The sequence below is a fragment of the Pieris napi genome, chromosome 8 (genome assembly GCF_905475465.1).
Source record: "Pieris napi chromosome 8, ilPieNapi1.2, whole genome shotgun sequence".
Lineage (NCBI taxonomy): Eukaryota > Metazoa > Arthropoda > Insecta > Lepidoptera > Pieridae > Pieris > Pieris napi.
The window spans coordinates 10,307,602-10,333,134 of record NC_062241.1 but is presented as its reverse complement, the minus strand read 5'-3'; the positions used below and the strand labels follow the sequence as shown (position 1 = coordinate 10,333,134).

General features: G+C 33.8%; 1 protein-coding gene across 1 annotated transcript in view; it reads right to left on the bottom strand.

The window, feature by feature from the left end:
• The window catches only part of LOC125051819 (B-cell lymphoma/leukemia 11B), a 36,012-nt gene extending 28,502 nt beyond the window's left edge, over positions 1-7,510 (bottom strand). The window contains exon 1 of the mRNA XM_047652392.1: positions 7,146-7,510. Coding sequence (XP_047508348.1) covers positions 7,146-7,182 — 37 coding nt within the window. The 5' untranslated portion in view covers positions 7,183-7,510. The remainder of the gene's footprint in view (positions 1-7,145) is intronic.
• Positions 7,511-25,533: the final 18,023 nt, after the last annotated feature.

The following is a 25,533-nucleotide window of genomic DNA, read 5'->3' as shown; positions in this document are numbered from 1 at the left end:
CTCAAATCTGGACAGATATCACAGTTCCTATACCATAAGAATGCAATAGCCCCAAGTAACATAACTAATATTGGAAACATTTTCAAAAATAAATGTGCAGCGATGGCAAGCCGCGCTTAATAATTTGCTTGGGTAACACGGTTTTAAAAAACAAATGAAAAACTGAAATGAAATGAATAACGTTTATGCATACCAAGTCAATACTAAAACTCAAACAATAGTATAGACTAATTAATCTCTCTGTTTATGGTGAATCGGGAAAAAAGGCTTTCTCATGGCCTCAATGAAGTAGTCATCGCGGATGTGAGCATAATCTGTAGCCAGGTCATCTAGAGCGGTCACGAGTGGCCGGCATGAGAAAGCTCCCAGCGTTGTGTGATGTACTAAGGTGACATTTGATGGGAACGGCTAATACTAGCAGGTATTCTTTGTATGTGAGAATGTTAATAGCTTAATTTTGTCATTACAATATTATGTTAGTTATGCATTAGCTTAGTAACTTGCTTATTTTTTATTAAAAACAATCAGTGGCGCTACAACCGTTTTAGGTCTGGAGCTCAGATTTCTGTACCTATTTCATGATCATCTGTCAATCTAAAGGCAAATAGGTTCTGTGCCTGAAACACGTCGTCGACTTTATGGCTCTAAGGCAAGCCGGTTTCCTCACGATGTTTTCCATCACCGTTCGAGCGAATGTTAAATGCGACCTAAGTCCATTGGTGCACAGCCGGGGATCGAACCTACGACCTGACGGGATGAGAGTCGCACACTGCTATTGTTTTTTATTACTTTACAATTTATATCAAGGGATGTATACTTTCGATTCGGATAATAAGAATAAATACTATACCTACATATTTATTTTTAAACATAAGAAAACTTTATTTTATAATCGTACCTATTTTATAATACACCATACGATTTGGAATATTAAATTCTACTTAGTTTTATTTTATGCAGAACAAAACATTTATTGCAGTGCTTCATAGCGTTGGAAAATATTAGCGAACATGAGAGACAAATGGAAGAATTTGGAAGCCATCACTCCGTCGGAGGTCGTGTACTAATCTTAATATATATAAATTACGCGTCACGTTGTTTGTCCGCGATGGACTCCTAAACTACTGAACCGATATCAATCAAATTTGCACACCGTGTGCAGTTTGATCTAACTTAAAAGATAGGATAGCTTACATCTTAATTTGTACCCACAATAATATTTTATTGCAAATTATTTGTTCATTATTTAATATTCACAATTCTAACAGATGGCGCTGTGTTTGACAGTACCAACGTTTCACATAAGCTACAATTTAATGGCATCTGTGTAAAAAAGCATGGTGGTCATGACTGGTGTTCTCCTAGAGTTTCCCATGAGTAGTTTACTATTATGTAATATAACAAAAATCTTTGCCACAGCAACGCTTGGCCGAGTCTGCTAGTATTGTATATAATCACATATACTTAATGTAATTCTTATAGTACTCGAACAACAAAACTAAAAATAGTTCAATTAAATTAAAAAAAACTGTATTTTTGTTTATGAAGCAACTGTAACAATTGAAATATGTCATTTAAGATTGTACCAAAGTTTAAATAGGCTGTCGTTCGTCGACACTTACAAATTAGTATCAAATCCTGACAAAGGTGGACTCTTCAATCTGTCCACCCACTCCCATCCAATCCAATTGTATCAAAATTAATTCATCTTATTAACATTATTTATACTAAATGGGCATTGGTCAAAGAATTCGTGAACAAAGGCTTCAATGTGAATGAATACAACCTTTACATTCTCTACTTTACAACCATGTCTCAGTGATTGAAACTCCAGAGCGATAAGGTTTGATTCTCCGCGAAACAATTTGCTGGTACGCGATGTTGACTGTAAATTTTAAAAATAGATTTTAATAAATTGTTATTTGTTCGTTGGCTTGAAGACACTTGAAGATTACTGGAAATAGATACGTTTCTTTAAATAATCGATGATCACATGAAAGGTGTTAAGCTTCTGTTTTTGTTTGTCTATTGTCACAAATAATCCTTTCTAGAAAGGATTACAATGACCCGATTATATGAAGAATGCAAAAGATGGCGCTAGCAAACACAATAGAATTGTAAAATAACTATTAGATACATATTAAATATAAGTTGTCAATGCATAATAATACAATTTAAGAAGTGTATTAATTAATTACGAAATAATACAGTTTATAAATTGTATTATTTTTAAAATTGTATTAATTAAAATGTTTTTTTTTTAATAAAAAACACCTAATAGTTGAGACATCACAGCCTCCAACGTCGCATATTGTTTGAACGAACTAATAAATCCATTTTAATAGCATGGACCTCCGCGATATTACATATGTAAATCCATACATCTTGAATCGAAATGAAATTCTAAAAAACGTCCAGTTGAGTCGGGTGGCCGCCGAACTCTTAATACTAAATTAACTGAATTCCCATAATTTAAATATCGGATGGTCCATATAACGGATGACGAAGCGTTCTATGCCATTCGTAAGTGAATAAATAGCTTTCATTATGGAAAAGTCTTTTTATTATATACCTATTAAGAATAGAAAAATCGTAAAAGTACCAGGAATTCATAAGTTGAAGGAAATAGTGCAAAGGTTCATTAGTTCTTAATTTAAAATAACATAACTACTGTCAAATTCGCCTGTATTTTAGAACCAGTACTGCTTGTGTGCTTTTCAAACGAATTAATTCCTCTAGAATCAAACATATGTTTATGACATTGCCAATAAACTTAGTTTTAAATTGACTAAGTACAAACGCTAAAGAAGATTACGTGAAGTTACGTGATAAAGTCAGTCAAAACAAAAATAGTTAATTATAACTATAATTGAATATAATTAAGATCACGCAATGCTAATTCAAGTAAATCGTGAATATTTATGCAGGGCGTGTCTTACACTATTTCAGGGGTAAAGCAATTGCTTTACCCCTAATAACAATTGTTATTGACCTCTAAATTGAAAATAAAAATGATCAGTATTTAATTTACATCCAAATGACTAACGTAGAGTGTCAAATTTTATAAGGATTGGCATAATTCATTTAATTAAATTGACTAAAAAGGAAAGTATTATCAACTCCCAATTGGAACTAAAGTGAACGTTCAAGTAATCGTTAGTTAATATTTTCATATAAAAAACGAAAATATTTGAAGATTTGCGCAGTAGCTTTACATATGTGTATAGCATCTTTATATAAAATATTTGACCTAACCTCTTAAAAGCTGGGCCTGAGAATAGGTCGTAAACTATTTTATATCCATAAGTTGTAACCTACCTAAAAAAATATATTTTTTGACAAAATTTGACCTTTAATTTTGACCACCAACTCCTTTTATTAGCGTCATTAGTACTGTAATAATCTTTGTACAGCAAAACAAAGTTTTCCGGATGAGCATTTAATGTTTGCACAAATGCGTACAATAAATATGCATAGCAGATAGGTCAGTGTTTAAAATATTGCATAGAACAGGACGCGTATTACCGGCCATTACAATACAAAGACGAAACTAGACGGATTACGAGCGGTCTTGAAACAATAATTCCTGGACAAGGATCAAGATTGAAAGTTCCGCTTGTGAATAAAATGTTCCGATATTCTCTTAATGAAGACATATTGAATCGCCAACCAACGAAGACGCGATGTTTCAAATTGACAAGCGCTCTCATTATGTTCGGAAAATAAAATTTCGATCTAATACATTTTGCATTTGAAAACGAATGAGTTAAACAAGCTTTTTACGGTAATTCTCAGTTATGATTATAACTGATACTTTAACTGTAGGTTCTAGATTGTACATTTTAACTTTTTGATGCCTTTTTTTTATCTATTATTATTCGTTTAACGCTTCTTATTTATTATTATTATAATTTCAGATGTGAAAAACATGATTTAAAGGCCGGCAACACACTTGCGAGCCCTCTGGCAATTTGAGTGTCTATGGGCGGCGGTATCACTTAACATTAGATGAGCCTTCTGTCGCCCGTTTGCCCCCTGTTTCATTAAAAAATAATATTTATTGGTAGCATATGGTTAAAAAAAAATTGACACTCATCAGTGTACATTGTCTATGAATAAATTATATTTTAATTTGATTTGATTTATCAATCATTGCCTACGCATTTATTATCGAAATTTAGTTAAATAAATTAACCTATTATATATATTATAGGTACAAGGATAAGATACTGTGCTAAAATTTCGTAATCTGTGGATATTCTTTTTACGTCACAGATAAAAAACAATTAGACATGTCAAAAGAGTTTCATCCCGCGTCAATTAGTCGACAAACAAATAGACGGGTTAAATGTTTAAGTAACATTTTTAAACTTTCCGAGTTCCACCCGCAGCCTCGCGATAAATTTACGATTCTCTAATTCGTACTTCTGAGGAGGGTTTTAAAATGGGGATACCCTTCGTGTATTTTTAACTTTTGTGACGAAAAGGTTTAGTACTAAGTAAAAAGCGAAAGTTGTATCATTTCGGTCAATCGTCAGTTTGCTCTTAGTGTTAATGCCTTTCTCAATACAATAACTTCAAAATCCAATTGCAGTTTCTGAGATTAACTCGTTTCTCCAAACGCTTTGAGTTTTTGTTTTAGGGGGTACACGCGCAGGAGGCTCATCTAATGATTCGCCGTCCACGGATCACACTGTTGGGTGGCTTGTGTGTGCTATGCCAGGCTTTCAAGATTTGTAGAATAGATCGAAAATACTTGAACGGGCAGATTCCACATAAAAAAGTGCATAATATTATATAAAAAACATCAGTAACTGACAATTAACTGAAAATAACCTTTTTTTAGGTCTGGGCCTAAGTTTCGTGAACATTTGGCAATCTAATAGGCAAGGTGAACAGCCTCCTGTGCCTGACACGCCGTCGACTTTTTGGGTCTTAGGCAAGCCTGTTATCTGGCGATGTTTTCCTTCACCGTTCGAGCGAATGTTAAATGCGCTAAGAAAGTCCATTGGTACGCAGCCGGGCACGAATCTAAGACCTCAGGGATGAGAGTCGCACGCTGAAGCCACTAGGACAACGCTGTTCATATATTATATATCATGTAACATTTATAATGCAATAGTAATAAAACTCCGCGGTAGTATTTGTTGTAAGCTCGGTATTTCATAAAAAATGCGGCGCAAAAACACGGCAAGCCGTCACAACAATTATGAGGGGGACTGCACAAAAGAGTACCTCTTAAGGTTGAAATAAGAACAAATGTGATCGACGAAATGTCGCGTGTCAGCCAATCAGGCGTGACGGCCACAGCCGTTGATGACGTCACGTAACCACTGGCCAATCAGGCCGCCGTGTCGCCTTCGGTCAACTTGGACTAATTGCCCATGTGTGCGATAACGTTTTAAGAACTGCGCTCGCGCATGTATCGCACCGCTGCACCGTGTGATTTAATTTTAATTACGGCATATAGCTCATTAGACAATACTTATATAATTATTAATCATTGATAAACTAAAATATTGTATCTAAGCCTATTGCATCTTTCCGTTACTTATGTATGAAAACACCAAAATATAATATATAAATATGCAGATCAAAACAAATTATTACAACGAATCTGGAAGTCTTTAATTTATGACATTCCAGTTATTTAAATTTAATTGCCAGATTATATGTTTTTGGGTTGTGTTTACTCAGAGTAAGAAAAAGCGTCATAATTTCAAAACAAAATTAGATTTTAAATCTACATTTCTTGTCTATTAACTATAAATTGTATAACACTTGAATTAAACATTACAGTATTAAACTAAGAAAAGGTGACACAATGATTTTTTATTTATTTTTATTAATCATGATTTTAATAACGTCAAAAATTTAACAAAATATTCCAACAATTTTGCCTTATTATTATTGTTACTAAGATGTTATTCAATTAAAATTTTGGTCACTTTGAAAGTAAATCATGGGAATTTTGAATAATAACATTACAAGATGGCTAGTGGGAACGGTATTTAACAATAGCTGCTTAATTAATGATTTTAACAATGTTTCTGATGGACAACTTTTGATAAAGTTTAGCCGACTTTCTCTGTATTTAAAAAAAATACTGATGTTATTTTATAACTGTTTAGAAGAATTTTAAGATATTTTTTAAGTTTCTTAAATTTGTAGAATTTCTAAATCAGATAGATATTGAGATGTTTTTATTAAATTAATGATGATTGTGTTAATTTTTAATAAAATTTTGAATAGAGAGAATCTTAGTATAACATGCTTTTGATTAGAGTTTAAAAAATGTTTTTCGAAAATGTAAAAACTAATGTATGATTTTATGTAAATTGGATCTAAAATTCTTTTATTAAAATACAATAATGAAACGGACATTTACTATAGAAGCGTGACTAACATTAAATAATTAATATGTTTCATAAAAGTATTGACGTAGGTAAATTAATGAATATTCATTTATGGTCATCTTTTGACGTATTTTTACAATAAAAAGTAATTTGTCTAGTCTAGTCTGAATTAAAAAAATAATTAGAAAAACACTTTTTTACCTGATTGACGTTATGTATTATAAATTTACAATATTTTTTTTAAATACATAACTTCAATCCGGTAAAAAATTGTTTTTCTATGTGTAAAAGTTTGTCAATAAAAGACAAAATAATAATTTATCGTAATTATAGAAGCAATTTAATTTATAGTTTAAACGTTTAGGTATACAGAGTTCAAACTTTTAGAATTAAAAATGAAAACGATAATATTAGGTACTTAGAAAAAATATTATTCATTGCATTTTCCTTTAAAAACTTCATTTTCATGTTTTCATTCATTCCTTTTGGTCAGTAGATGACCACAAAGCAAATATTGACATAGGCTACGCTATTAACTTCCTCATTTTCTTCTATAAAGCCTTTTAACATCAGTCAATAAACAGCGCAATTTTATTTTTTTATTCCTACGTTGAATACAAAACTTTTTTATAATGTAAGTTGTTTTAAATTTAATTAACCTAAATATTCTGTTTTTAAAGACATTTAAAATGCGATAGTATAGTTATTTATTTTAAGACATTTTACTGGTTAGGCTAACTCATTGGAATTAATTTAGTAATTAAGGGTAAATATATTTAATAAACATACCTTGCGCGATGCGTACAGCAGGCATCTTGATTCTCATTTTGATTTGGTCACCTATTTTTAGATCGTCTTTATCCTTAATCTTTATCTAAATCTCGCTATCATGCGACAGTTTGTTCACTTCACTTGTGCCGCCGTCGGTCAGAATTATCTCAAAAGCTAAACGGACCCGGGTGTACAGTCCGTTCCATAACAAAAATAAACCCTCAAGCCTTTTTTCTTTTCATAACTAACACTTGGATGTCCTATCTATTTTACACTTACACATCACAATGATTTTTGGATTAAACTAAATATTTGAATTGGCGCGATGTATATCGCGTGCGAAGCGGTGTGGCAGGTGCGGCCGGACGCCCGCTCTGGCCCGATGTCCGAACGCGTCTATCCCATGTCCCTTCGCGCGAGGGCTACGCTGTCTCGTGTCCAACTAGTGCCGTCTCGCTCGACTGGCCGACGCCGGCGCGTGCGGACTATGTCACGCCTATATCGTAACTTTTCAGACGCGATCACATTTTCCAACTTTTCCAACTGCAGTTGCGGCCGAATTTTACGCAACTAATACTTTTGAATGATAATTTCTATTAATTTTACAATAAATTTATATTAATTTTGACTTTCACTCCTCATTACTAATTTTAAAAATTAAAATGTAATGTTACTAAAATAAGGATTTAATTTATGTTGTATTTTGAAAAAAAAATGCAAAATTTAATATAATAAACAATTAAACTATTTGACTATTAAGGTATCTTGTAATCGTTTAAAAAGTAATTTTTATCAACATTATTCGATTTTAATGCTAAAAAAATTGCAAAATAATAAATGAATCGAATGCGTCGAAACTCTATTGTTTTAATGGAAAAGAAGTAAAAAGTAGCAATTAAAGGATTCGCACCACGGGAATAGTAGCCAGGGGTTACTCGCGGTCGCGTTTTCGTCGGCGGTTAGAGAGGGACCGCTGTCCACACACTTTATCTCCAATGCGTGGGTGGAAAAGAGATAGATTGATTTCACAAGTGCCGTGCGTCGGTGTGCGTGCGGGTGGGGCAAGATGCAGCCGACAAAAGAAAGGGATAATATTTGCTTGCATATTTCATGACTCGATTAGGAGATGGAATTTTTAATTAAATGGACTTTTGTCGCGCGGTCACTATGCTCGTTAAGAAACAAATGCCGTAAAAGTTTGCAAATTAATTTTTTGTGCAACTGTTTCAAAGTTTGGATGAAAACAATGTTTCTCGGGGTTAATGTTACGTATAAAAATCCAACTAATATTTGTAATAAATGAATTTTATATTTCTTAGATTATTTACATAGCTTTAGTTAGATATCCATTAACTATATAACTATAAATGTTATATAAAGCTTGTTCAACTTTAAATTTAAATAAAGAATTTGTTAACGTGATTTTTGAAGCGTATCTTTTCCGTAGCACTGCTACGACGTAGCATCTAATAACTGTTAATTGGACGATAAGCATCCTGCATCATGAGTGCAATTTTTAAAGTCATTTATAATAAAAATATGGGTCAACAAGGTATTTGGTACATCAGATAAATAAAATAAATGTCTGTAACGCAACACGTAGACGAGTCGTTCAGAAACTCGACATCGTTCACTCTCACTCTTTTGCGAACTTTCTGCATTTTTTCAACGTTATTTTACTTAAGACGCCACGAACTTATCTCGGTCGGTCCTTGACTTTAATAAGTTTTATGAGTGTCAGTCGAGTCTTAACTGGCGCGCGAACGGCGAACAACTTTTTCATAATTGTTTCTGAACTGACTTTGCGAAGTTTGCGTGTTCGATTATTGAAATTTTAAAGTTAACTTTGGTCTTTGCGTTCTTTCCGAATCGGTCACCTATCGTTTGAAGTTTAGTTTAAATACTTAGCTATAAGAGGCTAAATATTCATATAAAATATTGTAATTATTGAATCATTAATAATATTTTAGAAGTACTGAGAGATATCATATATAATATGTGACCGAACTTTGACTCTTCAAAATAAACAGTTTTTTTTTTCAAATGGAATATAGATCTAATAACTCAATACACCATTTATACATCTATAACTACGCAGGCAATACCAATTGAATATTATCAATTTTTATCCAATCACTTCAGCAAAAATAAACGATTCGTGGTCATCTAATGTCCACTTTGAACGGTCTGTCTCTTTCTAAACTAGCCATTAGCGGGGTGAAAATAGAGACGGAGAGGGTTGTGAGATTTCCCCGAGGAAAATTCTGGATATGACCAGTGATATGTTTATCTCGTTCATGTGTAGGTGTGTGCGGGTGTTTTGAGAGGGATGCATAGAGATGAAAGGTTATGTGTAGTTTGCTACTCGACGCCAGGCGGCGTGAAAGTTGGGAAATGGGTTGTTTTCCGAGTTTCGTTTTAGTGAGCTTTTATTCTCGTTGATAGCTTTTATCTAGTAAAAAATATTTAACGTTTAACGTGTTTAAATCCGATAAGTAAACGGTTTTTGTATAAAAAAACTTGGCGATTAAAAATAGTGGCCGAGAGTTTATTGCCAGTTCTTCTCTCCCGTTCTACGCCCTTGATTTGAGAACTGGCAGTAAATTCAAAATTAGAATAATTTATTATATATTTATATTTTGTCACTTATACATTGTGTTACCTATATATGAATAAATGATTTTTAATTTTTTAGTTACATTTAAAGTAGCCACACGTTCGTCCATTGCAGTATTAATGTATTTGAAAAATGTTAATGAAGCATTAAGTATCTCTTTTTAACCGACTTTAAAAACCTATAGGTTTTTTGTATGATTTATTACCAATTCGCTATTGCACCGAGTCTCGTCAGCGTATGTTACATGTGTGCCTGTCAGTTTGAGCCAACCTCTTTAAATCTTCGTAATACACCAAAAATCTCAAATCTATGTCAAAATAAATGGTATGTAACCATAAAAATCCGATACTTTCCCAAATATAACGTTACAAGTCTCAAATTGAGCAATTTTGTGTATCCTGTCACACATCTGGCGAACACAAAAAAGGTATCCGTTGAGTTGTAGTAATTACGGGAGTTGGTCTTCTTATTCTATATTTTCTTTAGTCAATCCAACTTCCGAATTTAGGTAGGTTCAAATCAAGGGTATTGCACCAATAGTTTTCTGTGTTTCGCATTTTTGGTGACGAAAAACATCGTGAGAAAACCGCGACCAGACCCACAAATCGACAACGTGTTCTTCTCTTGACATCATATTATCCTTATGGTAGATTAATAATTTAATTATCAATTGGGTTAAAATACAATGGTGCAACTAAGTAACGAAATCGGACAATTATTTAAAAAAAAATACGCCCTACAACTTTTTTATGTCTGGGCCTCAGATTTCTGTATCTTTCATGATAATTTGTCAATTTTATAGGCACATAGGTGATCAGTCTCCTGTGCCGTACACACGCTGACTTCTTGGGTCTGAGTCAAGCCGGTTTCCTTAATTTCCTTCACCATTCGAGCTAATGTTAGATGCGCACAAAGACAGAAAATCCATTGGTACACAGCAGGGGATCGAACATACGACCTTAGGGATAATACTCGCACGCTGAAGCCACTAGGCCAACACTGCTTTTTAAGACAATAATTCATTTATTAAAGAAACCAAATGAGGTGATTTCTAAGCTGTGGTTATTTATTTATTGACACTTTGTTGCAGTAATACAGTACAATTAAAATAATTAAATAAAAAGCAAGTTAACCGGCGGCCTTCCACCTTTCGAGCGGTCTTTTCCAGCCAACGATATATACCATAAGATCGAGAAGTTCAAAAGACGTAAAGTTACCTGGACAAAACTAATAGAACTAAGCAAAGCAATTAAATATGTAAACAGTAAAACAATAATAAAAAGACATGAAAAAGAAAATCCATTTACCTACTGAGGATGGCTATGTCACCGTAAAATTGTAAACACCGTTGGATTGTAATCTATCTCGCAAGATTATAAACTGTCGAAAGATTGTGAACCTCAACGAACTGCTTACAATTTAACGTATTATTATTCGGTAGTTATATCAAATTGTTGGAAAGTAAAATTAATCTGTAATTGACCAAAGAAGTTTGAATGATAACTAAGTTAGTGTAGCACAATCTACCGAATACTAATACGTTAAATTGTAAGCAGTAAGCTGAGGTTCACAATCTTTCGACAGTTTATAATCTCGCGAGATAGATTACAATCTAACGGTGTTTACAATTTTACGTTAACAGCTATATCATGCCACGTTCAGGAGACGCCGCAGAACATATAATAAGTTATAAAACCTTATTACGTCCTCGCTATTTTACCAAAGTCCAAGTCTTATGACCAATTTAATTTTAGAACAACCCCAATTTATATTTCGGTCTCCATTGACAATAAAATATGGTTAAGGGAGAGATTTCTTTCTATTTACACGTATTGCTTTTATTAACGTTCGATGTTTGTGCTTAAATAGAATAATTGTATATTCTTAACTATTTTGGCCATAGGTGTAAATAAAACCTACTGATTAGAAAAAAAAACACATTTGTAGTATATGATTTGCGAGTATTTCTACCCGTGTTTTGATTTCCTCTCTAGTTCCTTTCAACAATCTCTGCTAATAACTACTGTAGGAACTACTTGCAGTGGTTTTAGATGGGTATTGCTAACCCAGTCTCTGAATAGCCGAGATTTCGGTGTGGGACGAATCCCACATACCCAATCCAGGGGATGCGCAAATATATTTCCATCTTCTACTTTCCATATATACAAACACATCATTTTTTTACATAACATTACAATTAAATAAAAATACGACACACACATGCATAGACATTCAAAACAATACGTCTAATTCGTGTGTTTTGAAGTCTTTTAATAGCTATATGGAACAATTAAATATGTAAATTGTCTTAACCAGAGAAAATTTTAGTAATTTAATATTAACTACAATAAAATGAATGTCATTAATCTAGATTTAGAGTTCACCAATTTCACGATGCAGATCTGGTAATTAGTTTGTATGTTGGTGAATCAACATCGCCTACTACGCTCGACCTAATCAAGGACTATACCAAATAAGTCAGTGGTTTCCGGTGAGCATTGGTGATGTGCCAGTGTTATCGATATTTACGAAACAACAGATTAGATGACTAATGGTTTCTTTAGCTATTTCTAAAGCAACAATATAACTCCATTTCTGCCGAGGTAAGTTTTCCGTAGATTTATAAATTCCTGGCGTTGTCATAATATAAAATTTAACCACGGTGTCTAAACTCTATTGATACTGGCTATTAAAACATCGTAGCTATATTTCATAGATCTTAAAACTCAATGGAATCAATCACTCTACCAAAGTATTTCGATATCAGCCGTTATAATAGCAATTAGAGAGATATAGAGAGATTGTCACTATTATTGCAATTAACGTGGTCGTTGAAGGTTATGTATTAAATCAAATCTTTTTACAATTAAAAAGGTATTGCTAACCCACAATCATTTAGAGTTTATACTGACGTCAGTTTTTTGCAAGAAATATATCATTCTAAAAAAGACAAAAATTTAATTTATCTTAAAACACTGCAGATACGGCCACAAAGTGTAGATTAGAATGTTCTTCAAATTTTATCGCAATAAGATAAAATTGTTCACGTACTAATCGAAATAATTCAGCTATTTTAAAATACAAGGTTAAATTTATTTTTACTGACCGTTTCCCTAGGCCAAAGCAAAGCAACTCCAATGGGCAGTTTCCCGTTGGAGTATTCCCCAAACCTATACGACTTAGGGTCCACTACGATAATATTAGGTAAGCCTCCTGCACGTTTGTCCCCAGATTTATAAAAATATTTAATAAATATGTATAAAATATCTTTATAACCAAAACAAGGCTGTATCAGCAATGTTTTTATCAGCGTAACTTCCGGCATTATACAATTATATGTGTTAACAGATAACAAGCAATGGTGAACATAGACAATTACGTGTTTGAAGATTTAAACTAATACTCAAGCACAGATCGGTTGTGCATTAACATACTATCATTCTAGAAGATCGTATTAGGCATATTTTTATTCATATAAAACATTGAATGCGTATTGTTAATTAACCAGCTTTGTAATAAATACTGTAAGGTGACAACCGATAGAAATAAATCAGTTCTATTAGCGATTTAAGCACGATATTATCGATAGACCCTAGCACATCACTAGACTTGAACTTTAAACCTAGGTGTCTAGAGGTAGCGGTGTCCGCCAACGTACACTATAAATTGCGATGAGGCAAAATTCATCTTCAGAAATTACCAGGTTCTAAAATAGACTGGAATTGGGTACATAGAACACTTCTGTTAATACATTTGCATGATCTTTATGCCGGTGCGGATGTCAGAAACTACTGGTAATTGCTACGGATCGTTATAATCAAAAGATTTATCAGCTTATTCTATTTATAAACAATATAAATATAAATTAAACCAGTGGCGCTACAACCTTTTTAGATCTCTCTGTTTCAATCATTTGTTAATCTAATAGACAAGTAGGTGTTAAGCCTCCTGTGCCTGACACGCTGTCAACTTTTTGGTTCTTCGGCTAGGCGGTTTTCTCACGATGTTTTCCTTCATCGTTCGAGCGAATGTTAAATGCGCACATAGAAAGAAAGTCAATTGGTGAGAGTCGCACACTGAAGCCACTAGGCCAAAACTGCTTGCTTATTCTTCTATTCTATTCATACAAGGTATAAAAGTACCAGAACATTGTCACTTATTGATGGCTATCTTGTTACAGGAGGTCTTAGTAGGAACTTGATAATATTTTCGTCAAGTGCCTACGTCAATTGGATAATTATATTTCAATTAGTCTTCCCATATATAAAGATTACTACAACTTCTTTTGTGTTTTAATTTTACAAATCCTCATTTTCATACGGAAATTTATAGTTTTTTCTATTGTTTATACTCACCTAATACACCATGTTAGTGCAGTGTTGGCCCAGTGTCTTCAGCGTGCGAATCTCATCCCTGAGGTCGTAGGTTCAATCCCCGGCTGTGCACCAATGGACTTTTTATGTGCGCATTTTCGCTCGAACTGTGAAGGAAAACTTCGTGATGAAACCTTGCTTTAGCCCCAAAAAGTTGACGTGTGTCGGGCACAAGAGGCTGATCACCTACTTGCCTATTAAATTGACAAATGATCATGAAACATACAGAAATCTGAAGCCCGGACCGAAAAAAGCCTGTCATGTACGTCATAACATTCTTAAACTATATCCTAAACTATTTATTAACGGTTCATTAAGTACTAAGATGAGTCAGTGGGAACTTCGTGGGCGTGTTTGCAATAGTATGATTTAGTATGGTAATACGACATTTAGTTTTGATGTGAGGGTCATTCTTTGATTGATCTTACATTGTAATTAGTTGTGATTGATATGAAATTATATGTAGGTTTTATGTTATGGAATAAACTTTGCGTGAGTCATGCTGGTATTAGAGTCAATGTTTGAATAAAATCGGCAGGCTCACGCGAATCATTACCTGTGAAATGTGGTTCCTGTTCGATAATCGGAAGTGCTCATCGCAATGGCTGAACCAAGCTGAAGCAACCAAATCGTGCCCTAAGCCAAAATTGTCTCAAGTTTCTTGTGAGCGTTTGGTGGACTAGTGTCGGGGTTCAATATAACTTTCTTAAATCTGGCCAGACGATTACGGCAGATGTCTATTGTCAGCAACTGCAAACCATGATAGCAAAGCTAGCTGCTAAACAACCAAGGCTGGTCAATCGCTCTAGACCACACACCGCACAACAGACTGCTACCAAATTAGAAAAGCTTTAAATGGAATGTCTAAAATATCCACCTTACTCCCCGGATCTTGCTCCAACTGATAACTTCTTGAAAGGTAAAAAATTCTACGATGGGCCAGTTAAACAATAAACTACAAGCTCCCACCTTATCAGAATGCCAAATATTAATAAGACTGCTTCACAACTGATTTGAGAGCGACCGCCGATGCGAAAACCGCTGTGTGAGTTCGAAAAGCGAGTTACAGAATCGCAGGGCAGTTCACAATATAGATGAATTATCCAATATTGACGGAGTAAGAAGATATTTTTGTTTTAGTTTGTTTAGACATCAGCGTATTGAAAACCTCCCCTTGACGTCTCTTAGAACTCAAAAGGGCGCTATTTTCTTGCATATACTCAAACCCTTTAAATATTGTGATAAACCAACCATTTTCACATATTGCGGAGGCTGTAGCTGGCTTGCTAGTGGAAACTACTACGATATTCTATCTAAACAATGACTTGTGAAATACCATTTTAAGTCAAATGCCTTGTAGCACCGAGTGGTCGGTTGTGGTCGATACTTGGTGCCAAGCCGTACCAGATCTCAGCTTTTTTACTGAGGGTGGCGTGACCGTGGCCTATCCACGTTACCATGGCAACGGAAACATGACCATCTTGATATGAATCACTGGTAGAGTTTTTATTTGTAGATATTGTGTAATAATAAATATGTAAAATAAAAATACTGTACATTTTTCAGAAATTAAATCTTGTTTAATTAAATAGTATTAATCTTGTTTAATTTAATAGTATTTACGAAAGGAAAAAATCAATATAATTTATTAAATACATTTAACTAAGTATCTAATACCTAATTTGGCTGTGTTGTGTGATGGTGTAAAAGTGAGGGTATGTACGTAAGGGTGTATGTGGGGTCACGATGCAGGTGATTTAGCGCTATGGAAATTCTTAAGCATATTCCACGCTAGTTTCTTCTAGTTCACAAACATTTTAAACCTATTTTCCTAATAAGTCGAAGTCGAAGTACTCGCTCGTATTGAAAAAAAAACATTGTAAAACTGACACGCAAAGTGCCAGGCAAAACTGATATCAATAAAACACACACTTAAATGAAAAACAATAATCCAGTGACGCTACCCTATCTCTTGGTAACAGAATCTTGTATCTGGTTCGTAATTATTTTTGTGTGTGTTAGTGATCGGTCTTCTGTGCCTGGAACCTGTCGACTTTTTGAGTCTAAGGCATGCCTCCTCACAATTGTCCTCACTGTACGAGCGAGTGCTAAATGCGTACCTACATAGAAAATTCATTGGTGCAACGCAGTGAGTCGAACGCATAAACCAGGCCAACACTGATCTAAAGGATATAAGCATTTATTTCTATACCATATTCTGTACTGCTATAGCTTGGTTAGTAAAAAAAGATACCTTTACCTACTAAGTTTAGAAGCAATTGAGATGTGGTACTATCGTCACACGCGTCGTATAGGCTGGATCCAGCAGGTCTCTAACGAGAACGTGTTGCGCCATGACCGCTACCACCTCCGTAATGCTAATGGATAAAATCCAGAGTAAACAGCATGGCTTCGCAACGTTAGGAAGTGGACGGGTATTGCGACTGCGGAAGAGTTGCTGCATCTGGCACAGGCTTGCTTCACGAGAATGACGGCCAACCTCCAGACGCACCGCAAGAAGATCTCTATACCAGAATTTATCGTCATTAATTTAATGTTGTAGACGTAAAAAACCTAAGAACAATTGGAGGACAAACATTAAATATTAACTATAAGTTAAAAAAATCATATTTTGCTAGTGTAGAATGATAATCGCGACATACGTCAACGTCGCTCATGTTTGACCCCGTGACTTGACCCGTGGTCAAGTTCGATTCCTGACAAGGTCACATCCTAGATTTACATACAAACAGCCATAACTTGACTAATGACCGGGTTTATGCGATCAGGGTTGTCAATCATTATCTATATATATAAGTCACGATGCTATTTATACGTAGTTTAGTTAAATGCACTACTTTCTATGTACCTACCTCGGAAATGCAATTAGTTACCTGATTTAAATAAAAATACGAAACCCTGCCTAGAACGTTTCAGGACTTGGACATACAAATATAAAAAATTCTGTACACAGAATAGATAACATAATATTTCAACACCTACAGCCTTACTAAGAACTGATTATTCTGGTTCTTTAGTTACCATGGTAACCAGGTATATGGAAAAACGTAACTATGGTGACGGACACAATCCAAATTTTGTAATAAGGCACTGACGGCATAATACATTTTGAATTTACATTTAACAGTATGAAAATGTCAGCAGAGATAAATATTTGTCAACCCTAACCATAGGTCAACTTTTTGTCACGTTTCACAGATTATTGTAATTACTTAGCTTGGATATTACTGTTGTGATATAATATAAGGAAAAAATAACATAATTGAAAACGGTTTTTGTATTCTGCTCAGTTAAATATGTCAATTGTCTTTTGAAATTATTGCCTACATTTGTAGCTAATCGATTTTTGTAATTAAAATCTCGAGTATTTGAACAAACATGTGTTAGCTCAGATATGGCAATAAATTGTCTTTGGTGTACGTGAGTATGTAATAAATTTGCGCTAAAATTCCTTAAACCAGTTCCTAAGGTCTCCGATGTCACATAAAGGTATAAATTTCTTAAAGCGATCGCTTAGTCCAACGTAAAATTGTTAAAAATATCCGATCTAAATCGCGTATCGTATTAACATGCAATTCGATACATTGATGTTATCAATCGATTCTAGCACTCGAATGACAATTGGATAATGCAATTTCCTTGAATAGACATTAGTATTGTAAAGATTCTAAGTAAATATTGTGACAAGCTGTATATTGAGTCACTACAATGGATAAGTAGCGGCAAAAAAACTTTTGTTCCCAGATTTTTTTAAAGACCATTGACCAGTTGCTGTCTTAGACATTGGGTGTTATTTTCGCTAAAACTGTGATTTTATACTGGATTTAAGTAATGTTAGCTTTCTTAAAAAAAACTAGTTTTAGCGAAGTCTTTAATTGATGGCATCATCATATCATCATCAGCCAAGTCTAGCCATTAGTTCTGTTACAAATGAAAATGCATATTTGACCGTTATGGTCTTCGACAGACGAAGTATTGTTGTGTCTGTTGATAGTACGATATACCAACATACAGCTGATACTAAGCTTTTGAAGTATCTGGAATATGACCGACGGCTCCATACCCACTTTGTGCAAGGCGATCCTATTTTCTTCAACACCCCATTACATATTGTAATTTGATAATGAACACGAAAAAATATGTGAAATGGCGCAAAATCGCAAGAAGTTTTTAAAATAATATACGTGTTCCAAATTCAAAATAATTAAAAAGTTGAAAAAAATAAAAGTTTTTATGAAAGAGTATTTATGGCCAGACTATTTATATACAATTGAATAACGCAAAAACATAAAAGTCACCTATAAATAATTATTTACAGATAAACAAGAAATAACTAGACGTTCGGAGTACTTTTAAGCAATCGTCAGCTTGAGACAGCCACAATTGACCAACTATTTGATTTGAAGATTTTATTTAAGTTTTGTTTGGACAAGGATATTCTTGACATAAGTATTGACTTGATTTGTTATTCAGATAATAATGCCAAATGAAAGTTGCACATAAAACATTTGGTTGACGGCCAATTTTTGACGCATTTGAGTAACATTAGGGAAAGTCAACTGACCATATTACAATGGCCATTTTAGAATGAACCCTTCAAGCGATATAAATATCTATATTCGGACAAACACTTATCATTGCAGGACATGTTATTTGTAAATGTTTAGTCCTGGATCTAAAGGCAAGGACTTTTACAAAACTTGTGATGATACAGGATATCGAGTAAATATTTTACTCTTTTTTATTAATGTCTCTTCACTGTTTACATATTTTTTCGTTAGTTTGTCTAAGTTCTTTGTCGTATGTAGTTTGCACTTCATGCGCTCATCTTAACTATTTTTTTCTCAAAGTGGTTGCCTTGAAGTGATCGTTCGAAATCGATGCACGCCAGTTGCCCTCCTTTTTATTTAATTATTTTAATTATATTTCTGTATTACGGCAACGAAGTGTTAATAAATAAATAAAATACTAAGAGGTCTCTGCTTAGTGGTTTACGCATCAAGATATCGAATCGAAATAAAAGTTAAACAACGCGTGCGCGGCCCGAATCCTAATAACTTGTCATGTGGGCTGGAGGTCATACGTCAGATGTTCTAAATTCAAATGCGAAATTTTGATACTAGCGAGTGTTCACTTTTTTATTAACTTAAAAATATCTCTTTTTGCAGTTATTATATTAATTGCATCACTTATCTCAGCATCTCATAGTGACCATGCATGTTTTGAGATCGAGTTTTTTTAGATGACAAGGTTGATTGTCCCATGATTGTCTCGTTATAACCTTAACACCGAGTAGCCTACTACGATTGACGATAGCAAGATTGTACCGCAACACCAAGTATTTATATATTTTACAAAATAATATTGTTTAGACTATATAATTGTACCTAGTAGGTACCTACCTACCTTAAATATCTGCTAACATGAGCTGATGGTCAATGGTCAGGGTAAGATTCAGAGTCGAGACTTAGAGGTAAGTATGACCTCTGTTTGACAAAGCAAATACGTTTTTGTCATACGTGAGTCGGAGTACCTACTAAGACTTGACTTCAATGTTACATTAAAATACATCAATTTTATTGATAATAAAAATATTTTATGTTGCTTGTGCTAAATATCTTGTTTCTGTGAAAGTAGATTTCACCTCAAATTATTTCTTTTTTATAACCCAATCATTATAATCGCGAACTATGAAGTACCTACTTAGTAGTGTGGACTCAATTTTCGCAGACGTTCATTTGGTCCATTGTGCGTAAGTACTCGCTAATTAAGCCAGCCTAGCTCCTTCCAGAAGCTCAGAAGTTTCCTGGCCACTTCGCAGGCTTCACGGAGTGACGTTTTAATCGTAATACAAACCCAAAACTATAGTGTATTTTGTCACGTTTATTTCTTATCAAAATGACATAAGAGTGAAAAGAACAAAGCTATTTAAGGCTGATATAACGTTTATGCAGTGTTTATGAATCGTAATTCTTAAGCTATAATCAATTATATGAATCGATTTGCAAAATGATGTCATCATTCTGCAAGTTATAATTAAATGTATTCATATAGGCTAACCTTTACTTAATCATTTTCGTAAGGTTTATAAATTAATATACTTGTTACCTATGTACCTATTTAGAACTGATTTATCGCAGAGCTAAAGTCTTTCGAAACTATAAATTTCAATAGTTCAAATATTTTATGATTATAATGCTAAGAACATTTAGGAAAAAGTTGAAGTTTGAAGCTATGTACAAACAAATCCGTTAACAATAGTAGAAAATTTATTTTATTTAAGTTGGTGCCCGGTAGATAGTACCTACTGGTGACCTCGGAGCTGTTGCGAGGAAATTCTGCCAGCATTAAAGGTACTAAACAGAGACCAAATTTTTGAAATTTGTTTTAATTTTCTATTTAATTTTTAAAATTATTATTAGTTCTAGGTAAATAAATACTGTATGTTTGCGTGTTGGAAAAAAATATCTTTTATTTATTTATTTATACGTCTTCGAAAGGAGATGGCAAGATAAGAATAACAAGTATTGCGTTACAATACTATTTTTTTATTTAGTACAAAGATTCAATAGAGTAATTATTTTAAATCGGTAACAATGCACTATTATTTGCAATAAGAAAGCACTGGGGATGAACTCATAATATAATGACACGTTCATCGCAGTTCGTGTATGTCAAACAATAAAATCCAACTTTTGCGGTCCAGCCAAATGGTAGCCTGACGTATGTAGGCTTAAAAATGTATGGAGTATTTTTATATAATAATATAATTTATTTATAAATTGCAATGTAAAATTGCAATGCCGTATAACGGACGAGAATAGCTGGCGAGAAACAATTTTAAAATAGTTATTATTTTGTTTACAATTTTATTTATTGTTATTACAAAAAATTTATTCACCAATTTGAGGCTCATAATAAGATTCAAAACAAGGCAATGTTTTCTCGCAGACTCTATATTTCTCAGTGCGATTATGTAAATCATTATTATTTAATTAGACATAGACATACAATTTATTATAAACAAAAACACTCACACATAAACAGACAAAATAACAATAACAAAGAAAAAATAAATGAGAGATATAATAGATATAAGATATAAAACAAATTAAAAACATTCCCTTTTCCCATTCGGTTTGTTTGAAGTGTGTGTGTGTACTGTGGTTGTAATTGGCCCTGGCCCAGCATTATGCTGAGCAGCAGAATGTTCCACAGCGCTGGTCATTCTGCCAGAAACCACAGCAGCTAGTTTGCGTCGCAGTCGCAAAAAAGAAAGACCACTTTAATAAGTAAGTTCAATTATTTAAAAAGGAAATTAGTTCTTTCTTCTACGTGTGTGCAAAATATATACCAATTTGTATTCATTAAAGTGCCTCTAACCTAGGAATCATATTGATACATATAACAATGAAACTAAAGTTGACTAAATACAAAATATAACAATAGCTAAATGTAACGAAAATTTCACTTCGTGTACAATCCTACGCATCGCGGTCCCGTCTGCTTTCGGTATCTCATTAATTACATGTCATTTAAACATTACAATCGCCAAAAGCAATTATCTATTTCATAATACTAAACTGTATCTATGATTAATTTCATCTTTTGTTTCGTAAGACGTAAGCTGTTAATTTTTACACGTTTAGTTTATCATTTGGTATGGAAGCCGTGTGAATGATGGAATAAAAAATGTGGTTTTGTTCCTTAGTATGCACATAAACGTGACAGCCTTGGGTTCGATTCCCAGTGACACAATCTGTTTTTCAAATGAGTCACAAAAGGCTTAAGAAAAATATAGTAACAAGACAAATTAAAGTAGGAGCTGCTAGTAACTTTAGGACTGACGTTTTAATTGCAGTCATCCATTGACATTTCAGACCGCCACACGACAGAACAGTTGTATAATATTAAAACATATATGGAGGAGGCTTTTACCCGTGAAGGGGTATTAAAGGAAGTTATGATATTAGGATAGCAAGAAAAAAATCTATATAACAAATCTAAAGTGTATATTCAACATTTGTAAGATCTGAAATAATCAGTCTTTATTATTATTTTTAAAATATATAATAACTAGCCGTTTCGCGCCCGCTTTGCTGGACGAATTAAAATAAATTTTATGTTTCATTATTTTATTTTATTTCATATTTTTATTATTCTTCTTTTTAACTTCCCGCTAAGAAAATTGAAATATTTCGAAAATCGAGTTTTTAACAGATGTTGACGTTTTGCGGTTCTAGGAAGCCTCTTTTGTTTTTATTAGCGGGAAAAAATTTCATAAAAGTAAAACAGAAATAAAAAAATGAAGGAACGTTGGAATTAAAAAAATAAATAGCCATAAACCATCTAGGAAAAACGAATCGAACGCATCGAATGGTGGTAGTTTCATGTAGATACGATCAGTGGTTTAAGCGTGAAAGAGCCTCAAACGAACACCATTTTCTTTATATATATATAGATAGATTCAAATACTTTTAAATTTAAACATGTTTCTATTTCAATCTTCTTTTAGGTATCTGTGTGCCCTTTTTTGGCAAAGGCCTCCCCCAAATCCCGGCATTCCTCTCTGCTCTGTGCCACTCTCTGCCATGTACCACCAGCTGTTTCTTTAATTTAGTCAATACACCTTATAAGTTGTCTCCCCCTTTTTTGTTGCTCTTTTCTGTTCCTCTAGATATGTCAAAACATGCTATTAAAATAAATGAACAAAAGCTCTTGTGCAAATCTCAAGAACCATGTTTAGGACCACTAATTTTTTTTAATAACTATATTAAGGTGAGTTTGCTGAAATTTATCTAAGGAAGTTATTATATAAAACATGCTATTAGCCACATGTCCGTTTATAGCTTACACAAATGCATGAGCTTTGCGGTCATTAAGCTTTCGGACTCCACCTGTTGTGGTTTGGCTTGTGCCAGTTGGCTTAGAAATTAGCATAATCAACATGTCTTGGCACATGGGTCGTGTATGGACCCCTAATCGGCCATTTCATGGTAATAACAATATCAACGTATGGCTTTTAATGTTCCACAATGATGGTAGCAGTGGGTCAATAGACACCAAATTTACACCAAGTCATTTAAGTAAAATGTCAAATGTCAACTCATTGGTCTAGTGGTTAGTACCCCTGACTGCGAATCCATGGGCCCCGGGTTCGATCCCCGGCTGAGGCGAACATCGATGTGATGAGCATTTGGTGTTGTTCTTAGGTCTTGGGTGTTTAAATATGTATTTATATGAATATCTATCTATAATATGTATGTATATCCGTTGCCTAGTACCCATAACACAAGCTTCACCAGCTTAGCATGGGACTAGGTCAATTGGTGTGAATTGTCTTTAAAAAAAAACTGTTAGGTATATAATTCACCAACCAGTAGGTACCTATTGTACCTATTTTAATAACACATACTTTATTAATTATTTTATCTATCCATTTGTAAGTTTATATCCATATATGGTCTCCTCGCTGTATGTCAGTGCTGCCTTGCGATTCTGTAACTCACTTTTCGAACTCACACAGCGGTTTTCACAGCGGCGAGTTACAGAATCGCAAGGCTGTGGTGACAAGAATTGCCCAGTGTCACACTATGATAAAGTCGTTACATGTATTTTGTAAACTGTACTTGAATAATAAGGGTCTGTTTCACAATGTACGGATAAGTTCTACATAAGTTCCAAATTAGCTATTTATTACTTATTGGTAGGATAAACACTATTGTTGCGTTTCACGACTGTCAGATAGCGCTATACGTCACATAAAGTCCATCATAAGTTATGAGTCCGATGAATGTCAAATAGCACAATTTATCTTCCAAATAATTTATGTGTTGCATAGCTATTTGGTACTTTATCCAGACATTGTGAAACAGGCCCTAAATCTACTATACCAAAATCTTATGGTTGTAGGAATTTTCTATTTTTTTAAACACTGGCTGTTCATATTTTAATTAAAAATATTCCATATTCAAATCGATATTCTTTATTTGTCCACAGAGTAGCCATCACCATAACACAAGAGTAAAACTTTGAAGGGTTAATTTCAAATTCAAGAGATTTAAATTTATTTCATCACAACCAATTAATAATTCATAGCCGAATGAGTGTACAATTTTATAATTTCTGACCCATTAAACGTCGAGGGTGTGACAAAGGTACAATCATCAACATCACAAAGACTGACTTTTGTATGTACTTATTAGCATACTGTCCAGTGGACGAGTGACGTTTACATTTTTTAATATTATAATTTGTTTCCTGTCATTTATGAATTATGATCGGGTGTTATGTTCAAAGCGTGCCAAGGGTTGCTTTTTACTAAAGTCAAGTTTCAAAAACTGCTACAAAAGTCAAAAATGTTGGTAGAACATTAACCTCCTTCAATTAGTTATAATGGGTATAATCCAGGTAAAACGGTGTGTTGGTAGAAGGAAGAAATCATCGCAACGTTAGGGAGTGGAGGGGTATTGCGACTGTGGAAGAGTTGCTGCATCCTGGAGGTTGCGGCCAACCTCCAGTAATACAGAGACACTAAATGAAGAAGAAAGTAAAATTTACGATCCTATCATATTGCTTTAATTAGCTAAAGAGTTGTTTTAAATCGTTTGTTATTTGTTTACTTGAGAACATAAGAGCAAAGTGTTTGATAAATTAATTCACAAACACCTATAATCCCCACTTATGTACATATATGTAGTTTAACAGACTGTCCAACAGAAAATACCCGCTTTTCAGCATTTTGTGGCTACGTGTTGAAGCATGGATGTTGTATCCATGTAATCATGTGTATTCATAATATATGTATATTGTTAAAGGTTTGAAGGTAGGTCTTTGGTATATTTCTTTATTTTTATCAGCAGTGTTGGCCTAGAGGCTAAAGCGTGCGACCATCATCCCAGAGGTTGGTTGCGCACCGTATTTTCTATTTATGTGCGCAATTAGCACTTGCGATTAAAAAGAGTGGCGGAGAGTTTATTGCCAGTTCTTCTCTTCCGTTCTACGACCTTGATTTGAGAACTGGCAGTAAATGTAAAATTAGAAGCATTTAATGTATTTTTTTTTTTGACGTTCATAAGTGTACATTGTGTTACCTACATGAATGAATGATTTTTGACTTTTGACTTTTGTTCCAGTAAAGGCAAATATCGTGAGGAAACCGGCAGATCTCAAATCCAAAAATTTACTTGGAGAAGGCTGGTATCTACTTGTATATAAAATAAACGTGATCAATAAAATGTAGGCAAATTGTGGCTAAGACCTTAGGGTTGTAACGCTACTGGATTATTATTATTGTCAAGGTTAAAAAAACAATTTGACGGAAAGACTTAACAGTGAAAAGGGGTTAAACTGTATGTACTAAAATGATTCATTCAAGTCCGAAACAATGATAAAG